Source organism: Grammomys surdaster, unplaced genomic scaffold, assembly GCF_004785775.1.
Source record: "Grammomys surdaster isolate TR1022 unplaced genomic scaffold, NIH_TR_1.0 126189, whole genome shotgun sequence".
Classification (NCBI taxonomy): Eukaryota; Metazoa; Chordata; class Mammalia; order Rodentia; family Muridae; genus Grammomys; species Grammomys surdaster.
This window is the reverse complement of record NW_021620995.1, coordinates 1374302-1386086: the sequence shown is the minus strand read 5'-3', so window position 1 is coordinate 1386086 and position 11785 is coordinate 1374302. Positions and strand designations below refer to the sequence as shown.

At 36.0% G+C, this 11785-nt stretch overlaps 1 protein-coding gene across 1 annotated transcript in view; it reads right to left on the bottom strand.

The window, feature by feature from the left end:
* Positions 1 to 252: 252 nt before the first annotated feature.
* Pcdh17 (protocadherin 17) overlaps positions 253 to 11785 on the bottom strand; it is an 89019-nt gene continuing 77486 nt past the window's right edge. The window contains exon 4 of the mRNA XM_028758335.1: positions 253 to 4999. Coding sequence (XP_028614168.1) covers positions 4317 to 4999 — 683 coding nt within the window. The 3' untranslated portion in view covers positions 253 to 4316. The remainder of the gene's footprint in view (positions 5000 to 11785) is intronic.

Sequence of the window (11785 nt, the reverse complement as noted above, 5' to 3'; positions counted from 1 at the left end):
TAGTTTCTCTGTTCATGTACCCAAGACTAGTTCATTCATCAAATATATTTGAGTGTTCACTTCTATTAGAAACTACTGACTTATTATTAAGTAATTTCTAAAATCTTGCTTTCTAGCAAAGCAGATAATTAGCAAAGACAATTGTGATATCATATTTGCTTTACCCCAAATAATTATAGTTCGAGTCTTTCTCGTGGTGTGCAGTGGAATGCATCACATCTGCATTAATGAATCAAGGGAAGGCAACACCACTATTAGTAATAGCTTTTATTCGGAGTCCTCATTTTCCAGACAGGTCACATGAAACACAGCCATTAAACAATAGCGTTGAGATAAATCCATACAACGTATGCTGCTTTTGTTGTCGTCGTCGTCTTTGTTCACCAATCACTTGGTGCAGCGAAGAACCTTATGAAATGATGGGACCGATAAATGCACATAGCTAACCTGCAGAAAACACTGGGGCCAGGAGAGTCAGACTTTAATCAGGCCTCATTCAATTATGTTTCAAATCAACACATCTTGATAGCCAAAACTCACATAGAATTAATGCTCTGGTAAATGCTGCCTCTTGTCAAAAGAATATAATTAGACAATAATGAGTAGTCATATAGTATGCCAGTCCTTGGCTATTTGATGACCCCAGCAGCTTCCACTCCATTAGACAACAAACAGCTTTTAACCTGGTTCTCATAAAGTATACTGCTCATTACTACATGACTATTTTTTATGGTGTCTTTTTTTTTTTTAATTTGAGCAGTGCCTACATCCTTAAAAGGAAAGTCATGTTTTACAAGAGCCTAGGTAATTTCAGGAAAGCAACAATCAATTTCTCTCCCAGTAATTCCATGAATTGATTGGTCTAGTTTTTTGTGTTGTTTGCCATAAGGAGAAGTTTGTCTGGTAAAGAAACAATGTGACAACCTTCTTTGAGATTATATATGCCTCTTCAGTGTTTACTTTGATATAGCATAACAGTGATTCTTACTATGCTGAATTTTAAAGAAAATATTTTCATCATTAACAAATGGGGAAAATATTTCATTACTAATGTTTTGTCTTTAGTTCACCATTATGCATTCTTTTTTCCATTTTTTTTTTTTTGCATTTTGTGTCTTTTACTAAAATTTCCCAAAATGGACAGTTTTCCTCTGCTTAAATAACTCTAAAGAATTAAAGGACTTTGTTTTTCATTGTGTGTGTGTGTGTGTGTGTGTGTGTGTGTGTGTGTGTGTGTGTCTGTAAAGCATTTTAAATTCAGAAACCACCTCAACTCTCCCCAGTTATGTACTATCCACCACAGCCATTGTTTCCCTAAATGTATGATTTTGGCATCGCAAAGGCTTCCTTGGAAGCCAAGCACCAGAGTTCTGTGTTAAAGGCAGGTCCCAGGGAGATGAATAAAAACAAGATTCCCTCAACAATAAAAGCTCAGAGTCCTGACTTGAACTACCACCAACTTGTAAATAAATAATCACTACTAAGTACAAGTAATGTATTAAACAGCTAACACTAGCAGATCACTGGTGACAGCTTAGAGTCAATCCCTCACATGTTGGCATAAGCAATTCTGAGACTCGTGTAGTGTTTCAGTGTTTCAGATGCTTAACAATACATTGAACAGCTGGTTACTTAGAACTATTGTTTGTGTTGAATTTATTTGCACACTGCTTTAGATGTCACTAAAGTGGTTATCTGAATAGTGAGAGAGAGGCAAAGCTCAGAATGATTAAATGGAAACAGTTTTCAGCAACTGTCAACTATCTATAAAGCTAAATAAATTTGTAGTCTCCTGGTAAAAGTAACATCAGAGAAGAGAGACAAACATTGTAGATACATAAGTGGTCCAAAATATCAATGTCAGTTGGGTTTTGCATGTACAAGATCTCCTCTTTTCTAATTTAAACATGGACGGATAACAAAAAGCAGGAGTCGAGATGTGGAAAGGCTTGTGCCAAGAACCCAATGCAGTTCTCAAGAAAATAAGGCCAAGGGGAGTCATCCATTCTTAACCCCAAAGCAATTGTGAGTGGGGTACAATCTAAAACTTTCCTGAAATGATGGAAATATTTCCAGCAGGTTTTTATTAATTATAAAACTTAATTTAGTTCAAAGTTTGTTTTGCTTTTCCATTTGTTTTTAGTATAAGTTTCTTCTTATTTTTTTTGACATTTATACTGTTTCTACACTGGCTTGGTGGCCAGAAAAGAAGGCACAGAAATCCCTCCCAGTTTGCAAATAATAATTTTTCCCTGCTCCAGAGCACAAACAGCCTTTATTTAACTGAACACCACATTTTCCTAGGTATGGGCTCAAACTGTTTGCCATGAAGCTGTTAAATGCCAAAAAAAAATTTTAAATGCTGAAGGAAAATGTCAATCAAGGCATTTCCCCATCTGCTACTACTTCTGTGAATGCTAATTTTATTTTTCCCAATTCCTGAAATTAGAGTTGCCTTAGCCTCATAAGGAAGTAAGTTGGAAACTTGCTAAATGTCACAAGAAAAGGTGCAACCCAATGATGGAATAATAGGTATTGTTCTCAAAGAACATGAATAAAAGCAGGCAGAAGAGCACGGGGCTAAAGGAAAACACATTTTGTTTAAAGACCCAGACCTCTTGAAACACACAGTACACAATGCATGTAATCAGCATTGGTACTACACATGCATTAGAAAATTTCGTATGATTACAAATATGATGTGTACACACACACCTGAACCACTGAAGATACTTTGAGAACCAACCAATGTTATGATATCTACATAGGCACAAGCTTCATGTTATTGAAAAAAAGGGGTGTGGGGGAACTTCCAAGTATTGGTACAAATGTAATTCTTGTGATTTAGCATGACTTTAATCAAAGCTTTCTACAAGGACTTGCACAGAACTATGACTGACAGATGTATTTTTCTGACCTTTCAGTTAGCTCCATCAGCTCACTCAAACACATTTTGAACAGAATTGTGTACTGTATACTTGGTAGACTATACATTAAACGAGAGACTTTGCTCTGAGGCCCTGCTCCCCACGCTCCATGGGGAAAAGGAAGCAGGAAAAAACAAAACTCATAGAGTTCGACAGCTACCGAGGCAACACTTGCCATTTACAATATAAGCCCAAATATTTTTGCAACACAACTATATATTAATTTAATAAAATACACAATATAGCTCTTATACACTCAACAATTTGGCTCATATGCACGGAATCTGCAATAAATCAATAAAAATATGTCATTTGATGTAAACACATTGAATCTTCTTACATCTGCACATTTAAATGATCATATGATTTGTTATGCCTAAGACATTTTTTTCACTTTCCTGAGCTATTTTAGTGTCCAAAAATGAGTAAAACATTTTAGTTATGTTAATTTCCTCACAGTATTACTACTCAAAGATAACCCATAATTCAGAACTGTTCAAATGTAAAGCAAACCCACTGTTATTTATATCTTTGTTGGACACTAAAATGCTAAATAGACATTTTTAAATTTTCAAAATTTTCTTCTTTAATGAAGTGAACAGGTCTACATGTGTCAGGACAACACAGACTATATCTTTTTACATTGAACTTTTATATGACATGAGGTGTCTTACAAATGACCAAGGGTTTTTGTTGTTTTATCTTTTTTTTCTGTTTTGTTATTATTACATATTTTTTTCTTTTGCTTTCTGACTAATGGTATGGAATGGTCTTTGTGTTTCTATGCTTGGCAGGTACTTTATACAGAAATGTTTACCACAAATATGTGTTAATGTTTGGTGTAGCTTGGACTACTGCAAGGTCGTTTCGGGACTTTCAGTAGAAGCCTGTGATGTCAGCTAGTAGTCCACCACAGATAACAAATATGACCCTGCTTTGTATGGGTTTATAGGTAAACAGTTAAGTCAGCATCGATCTCGTGGGAGGACAGTCTTAGAGTGATCAGAAATACGTTAAGTCTCACACTGCGTACCTTCCTAACAGATTGTCAAAAGGTAACTTGTCTCATCCTCCTTTTTCGTCTTTCCAATTTCTTCTCTCTCTCTCTCTCTCTCTCTCTCTCTCTCTCTCTCTCTCTCTCTTTCCCTCTCTTTTCTCCTTTCTCCTTAAGCATCATTAATTCTGTCCTAATATAAGTTTGGTCAAAACCATTGTTATTTCTGTAAAAGAAACAGCAGTGAAAAGAACATACTTGTGGGCACTTCAGATGTTCACTAAAAGCCTTAAAGCAGCACTGGTCCTTTGCCATCCCTGTAAAATGGGTTTTCACCGGGAATGATCATTTTCAAATCAACAGAAGAGACAAGGAAACACCAATGCCTTTCCCCCTCACTTTCTCACAGCGACAGGGTCATTTCCCCGGCAGTCCTGCAACAGCTTATCAATCTCTCTCACAACTTCTTCGGCATCCACAGACTCTCTGCCCAGATCTCTGTTGGGGTGATCAAGCTGCTCCAGCACACCTCCCATCTCGCTGGAATCCCTACTGGCTCTGGAATGCACATCCGCAAAGACCCTTGCCATCTGCTCAGAAGCCATGAAGGAAGGGTCTCTTGGTTGCTTACTGGGTGACGGATACTGACTGTCAGTGGGCAGGTAGGAGCTGCTTGCTTCTGCTAAGGCCCCCTGTTTTGCTTCACAGCCATCTAGGGAGCCTTTTGTTGAGGCGCAAGGCTCAATGCATGCCTTGGTTGGGCTGCTAGATGCTGAGGGGACCTCTTGGAGGAGAGGGCTCAGGGCACGTTTGGCTTTTAAATAAGGTTTCACATTGGCAATGAGAATAGTGTGCTCTCGCTTGTCTTTTCCAAATGTACAAAAAGTCTTTTTCCCAGTGGGATTCACAGTTTCGTAAGTCTCAGTCTCAACGTTAGCTTCAACTGTGGGTACAAAGAGATTTGTGCGGTAATCTGCATTTTCAGCCTGATTGGCTGCAGGGAACTGTGGCATCCAACACCTATCAGAATGACCAAGCACTCGGCATTCATCTGTGCAATTAATGCACTCTTCTGGTTCTGCAAAACAAAAGAGAAAACAACAATCGGATCATTAGTTTCCTTGCCATTTCTACTTGAGGCTGTGATCAGTTCTCAGTGGGCTTGCTTGACCTCTGCTCTCTTAATTAAAAAGGAAAAGAAAACAATAATTAAAACATTTCAGGATGGTTGCATAAACCTGCTGGTTGAGACAATGGTTTTATTTAAGTCTATTCTCTAGATATTAACAAATTCCCATAGCCTGGGAAGAAGCAAAACGTGGTCATGGGAGAGTGATTCTCAGTGGAATACAGCATCACTGTAACCAGATCCCCTGGGGAATTTAGTCCTTGTTCTATGTAACCCATCCTGGAGACAGAAAGCTTCAAAAAGGGTGGTGAGGATTCTTTTTGTTAAATCAAATAACAGGGATCACAAATTTTCATAATAAGTTCTAAAATACTTTAAAAATATTTTCTCCTTATTTTATTTGCAATTCTTATTTTGGTGACAGTCATGAAATAAAAGGGTTCCTTTCAAATCTGACTTTTTCCCTACTGAGAGTGGCAAATGGAATTTCCTATCACAATGTATTATGAATAAGCTTGTCAGAAGGGCACTTTCCTGTTTTATTATATATGCATGTGGATCTTGTAATCAATTCCTTTCACTTTCAGTTTTTGTGTTTGGTGTAAGTGGGTGAAAACGGCTTACTCAACAGGTATAGTTCAGAATAATGATACTTCATGATTTCCTACTCTAGACAATAATGTTTTCTCTGAGAACTTGTACTTCCTTCTTTGCCAATAGACATACGGAGAATCTATATAAAGCATTATTTAATGATTCCTAATTTAAAGATAGTAATGAGGAAACGTCAAGTAAGATGTGTTCTCTGTGATGGTAGCTATGAACTCCCTATTGGTTCCAATATTTTCCACCATGTCGTTGAATTATGACTACTCGGTAGTTTCTTTCCTCTGTGAATGGTGGCTTCCCTTTTGTTTAATGATGCATTTTAGATGGAGACTACTACAAGGAGAAGAGGATATTTACAATTTACCTCCATGTGATGGGAATAGAATTCCCTATACATTTAGGAGCCCTAGGGCATTCCTTTTAATTGATGCTAGATGATCCCTACATATCTGGTATAATCTACAAGGAAAGAGAAGTCTACAAACAATGCATTTGACATAGGAAACAGCAAAATTAAAATTATTTGTATGGTACCTTTTCAAAGTCACAAGAAACATTTAATTTTATATTTAAAGCCCATAGGCAATTTCTCATTAATTATCAACCAAGTATACCCACAAACTACCCTAAGAAATTGAGAAATTTGAGCCATGAAATAAATAATATTTTATTAAGTGCCAGAGTGGTCCTTGGCAAGACAAAATAGTGTGAAATGTCATACCATATATAATTTACACTTGTGAAAATTTAAAAGTATTTAGGCTGTTTTTGCACATATGTTAACTTACCATTTTAATAAAATATTTTCCTTGGAAAAATACAGTATCCCTCTTAAATTTATTATGTAAAGCAGGAAAGAATCTTGAGAGGTAGTCTGAATTATGTATCAATAGAGTAATGTAGACTTTGTCTGGGAACCAGTTAAATGAGAAATGAACTACTAGAGAAGAACCTAGAACTCAGATTAAAATTTATTTTTAGTGAATTAAAGGTTTGTTATGGGGTATTTTCTGTGTGCTGTCTGTTCTGAAGAGCATCGTATAGCTTTGTTAATGTTCTGTAATCCTTTGGAGCCAAGCATTTTACGTTAAATGATTTACAACCAATACACTCGTTTTGAAACATGCCAACATGGTTTCATATTTCAGTATTGACTGGACTTCCATTTCAGCTATTTACATAACCAGCACTGAATGAACTCAACATGGATTTAGAGTCAGAGAAAGAGAAAGACTAATGCAGATTTTAAAAATGTGAATTGACCTTGAATTTGAAACCACCAACATCAAACAAGTGTTTGTGCTTCACTGCTGCACTTCCCCAGATTTTTTACTTGACTCCTTTCTGTCACATCCAGAGAAGCAAATTTTACGTATTGATTATGATACATTATAAGCTCTTCAGCTTGTGATTACACTGTAATTTTGACGCCAGCAGTTCACAGACAGTGAGGAAAATCGAATGGCGTTTTTGTAAAAACAGCAGAAACGAAGAGCCTAAAGTTAACTATAACTGCAAAAGTTTAAGTAAGGATTAATGAGCAGAATCTTCCTGAAAGAACTTAAATAAGCAGACAAGTAGGTAGGTATAAAAGGGAACATGGTTCTATTCAGGAAAAAAATAGCTAGGAAGAAAATGTTAGGCAAAATGAAACAACTGAAAGTAAGAAAGGAGAGAGTAGTTAAAGAATAAAAGGAAGAAGAGAAGGAAGGAGGAGTGCAGAAGAAGAAAGAAAGGATCAAGGCAAAGGTAGAGGAATAGAACGAGAAAGAGGGTGGTTATGAAGGTGACATGGTTACATCTACATGTACCTCATCTACTGTATATTTAAAAATGTCCTCAAATAAGCTAAAAGTGTGTGATAAAGAAGATAAAGCAAATATTCAATCAAGCATTATAGCTATCAAAGAATATAATCAAATTGTTGTCTGTGTCTTCAAAAGAATAGATGAGCAGAACATAGAATAGTAAAATTGCAAAAACAGGGCTTGTGGACAAAGATTTGATGCTTGTCTTAGACAAGTAGAGAGGCTCTAGGCATTAGAGCTCACAGCAAAGTTGTTCTGATCCAATTTACCTTCTAATTTGATATTACCTAGAAATAATTCTCATTTATTGTCATCCTTGCTTCAAGACAACACGGTCATCCTTTCAAAGAATGTAATCTTTCCTGGAAAGACAACAGAGCCCTAAAGGTATACATGCTACAGGAACTGTGGAATTAAAAAAAAATCTGAACATTAACAAATAGAGGTTACTTAGTCTGAACTCTTAAGTATCTAATTCAATGAAACACTTCTTAACAACCAAGAAGGTTCAACCATTTCCTTGTTATTAGAATTCATTTTTTGGCTGAAATGTGGTAGACATGCCTGTAACCTTATGCCTTGAAAGAGTAGGGTGGAGATTCTGAATTTCAGGACAGTCTGGATTGGGATTGTGCACTACACACACACACACACACACACACACACACACATACACACACACACACACACACACACACACACACACACACACATATATATATATATGTATGTATGTATGTATGTATGTATGTATGTATGTATATACATGTATCCCAGCACTTAGAACTTAGAAAGCTAAGGTTGCAGGTCAGCCAGTCCTGCCTGAGCCACATAGTCAAATTTTGTCTCAAAAAATGATGAAAAAAAGAAAGATAGAAATGTAATAGAAACTCAATACACTATACTTTATTATTTTTATTGTATAGTGATGCATGTGTAACCAGAGGTTAGGTCAATGATTAACTATATTTAACGTTAAATTTTCATAATTAAACACTTAAATAATTGTACTTTTAGCAGTCTTGGTGAAAGGCTATGTATTATTTAGCCTTTATATTGAGAGTTTAATCCTAGAACATCACTCTATCATTAAACACTCATAGCCATTCTGATGCTCAGTGAAGAGTGTCCTCAACTACTGTGAACATTACAATTAAAAGCCAGGAAGGTTTAGCAAAGAAAAGTGAACCTTTGTCAAATATAGACAGTTTTATAAAATTCAGGTGATTCCCCAGAATGTCACATTTGTGTATGTGTGTGTGTGTGTGTGTGTACACTATAAAGAAAATCTGTTGTGTGACTAAACACAAATATCTTAATTCAGAGTGAATTTATTTCATTTTTCTTTTCTGTTTTTCTCTCAGGCAGAGACATCACAAATCATAAGTTTAAATCTATTCCTTTTTCTTTAAAGCACTAGACAGCACACCGAAAGGAAAATACTTGGCAACTGACTTGTCACTGCTTAGGAAAGTTGGAGAGGGCATCAGAGAATTTCGTCCCCTTAGTTTCAGATTACATGCTACCTCCAAAGTTCACATATTTTTAATACCTAAGGGAAAAATGTTTCCAGAAAAAGCAGAGAATTTCCCGCATCAGATATACATATGTGTTCAGTATCTCACTCATATGTGTTCAGTATCTACTTAGAAATATAAACAATGAAGTAATAATATCTGTGACACAGATGTTTGAAAATCTGTCTAAAAATCAAGGTGTCTGTGAAGAAGTTCTGCATTGCAGTAGCAGTGGGGAGGGTTATTTAAAACTCTTCTGTGCTTTGTGACTATCAGCAAGGTGTTTTTATTTCTGTTTTGTAAACAGCTTTAGATAGGCATAGAGCGTTTCTAGTAAGGCAGTGCTTGGTAGTGGTTCTTGTAACATCCTAAAATTAGAGTTGTTTCCAAGCAGATCACTCTATAAATAGAAGTCCATTTTTATTCTCATTTTATTTTACTTTATTTTATTTTATTATTTCTCATTTATCCTTTTCACCAATGTAAGCTTTCATAACACCTATTAGCTGTCTGGAAAAGTGGGACAGGCACTGATCTCTATTTTCAGCTAGCACAATATTTTTTAAATTAGTTCTATAGTATCTAAGCACATTATATGTCTCAGATTCTCATCTACTTGAAAATTTTGATGAAACGGGACCTTTGACCATAGATCAAGACATATTGCTTCTTATGCTAGCCTGCTGTTGCTTTTTTTCTTTAATCTTCACTTCATAACTATAAATTTACATATAAGAGTGTACATGCTTCTCTGTGAGCAAAGCAAATTCCAATTTCTTCAAGGATATTCTTATATATCAGGGGAAAACGATCTCTGCCGACTTGGGAATCTTGTCAGAATACAGTTCACCAAACCTAATAAAGCAGATTTCTTTCACTAAGTTGGCATGACTTGCAACATCCTGTGAAATGACACTTCTCTAACATAAACAGTGTTTTATTTTCTTTTCCTGTTTTGGCTATGTTATTATTCACTAACTTCCCTTTACCATTCTGTAAATCCCGAGAGCTTGTGGTGACAATGTGAGTCACTACAGAGATCTGGGATCTTAATAATCTATATCCACACAAATTAATTCCAGTTATAGCCTTTTGAGCCCCTATATACTAGAATATTTGATAAAAATAAACCTGGTTTCCCTCTTTCTGCCTATGACTGGAATACAGATTCCACTTTTGGTATTATTCTGAAAAATCTGAAGCTAAGATATTTTGTCTGAAAAACTATCCTTTTTCCATTCAGTATATAAAATGAACAGTCTGATAACACAATTGTATTAGAGGTAGGGTTTTGCTTAACGAGGTCTCACATTGCTCTCTGCTGCATTTTAGATACCATTTAATAAGTGTGATATGTATATTATGCAAGAGAAATGAATAATGAGAATAGAAAATTGCGATGGGGAAAGAACAATCACTTATTACCTAGGCGAGCTCTCATCAGTGCTTTGCATCCTTGTATTTCTCACTTGAGCACTGGAAGCTATATTGCTTACTAATCAAATATCACAACTGATAGGTGTAAGTGAGGTGTCATCTTGCCTTTTAGTTTTGATGCATGAAGTAAAATATCTTATTACAATATACTCCTTACAGAAGGTACCTGTTCACACATCATTAATTTAATGAGGAATAATCTTTCATATTAGGAACAATGAACTTAATTATTTTATAGTGATCATTCGTAAATGATAAGAATTTGAAAACATAATTCACAGAACCAAAATACAACCAAAGAAACACTTGTACTTCGTTTGAATGCACAAACAATCTCACTTCCGGACTTTATTTTAGGTGTGGGATGCTATTCTATCTGCTTCAGATAGGCAGAGAGCACATTTTGAAGAGGGAGTTATTATAATACCATCAAATAGTCAAACCGTGGCAGCATTGAAGTACCAATCCTCAAGCATGCACCTGCATTGCACAATGCCTCTAAATGTATTGCCATGGCTGCATTCAGGCCCCAGAAACCACTGGCCTATATCATTCAAGTGAATCCAATTGCAGCTGCGTATTTGGAGCTGCTTGGAGCAGTAGTACTTACTATTCAATGCACCTGCTCACCTTCAGGGATGTTTTTAAGTGTCTGTGACCTCTTGGACATAACTAAATGCCTACCAGAGTGGAATGTTTGAATATATATTGATAATATACAGATAGTGCCCAGAGAAGAAGAAAAACCTGAGACAAATAGAAATAACATTTATGTTACAGAACAAGTACAAAACAATAGAAGGAGATTTGATATGGAAGTACTCGGTATATAAAACAATGAGATACTAATCCACATTGTGAAAACTTACAGCACAAACATAACTGTGTCCCACAGCACACTTCTCTGAGATTATCATTTAAAATTTAGTTGCCCTCCTCCACAAGTCTTGTTATACAGGCAAAGCTATCACCCAGAGCAGTAGCAGATGCTTGGAAGTGGAGACACAGCTAAATAGGGCTATGTGTTTCCTAACAGGCACACTTAGAACAACTGCCTCTCAGACTTAGTATTGTACAGTGATACAGGTTTGCATTTGCTTTGAGAAAAGGACTATTGCAGAACCTTCGCACACAAAGCAATGTATCCCTGTGTTCCAAGAAAGAGGTTCTAAGGGTGCCTATGGTGTGTGCTTCTTCAATTTATTTGTAGATACCATGCCTAATGATTCTTCATTTATCAATCTTAAGCAACTAGTTTGTGTCTAGTATTATAATAGGTAGTGGTTTATGGTAAATTAGTAACTTTCAAATTCACAAGTTTGTGAAATTCTTGCTCATCCCCAAGAAGTTTACATTTTGAAAGA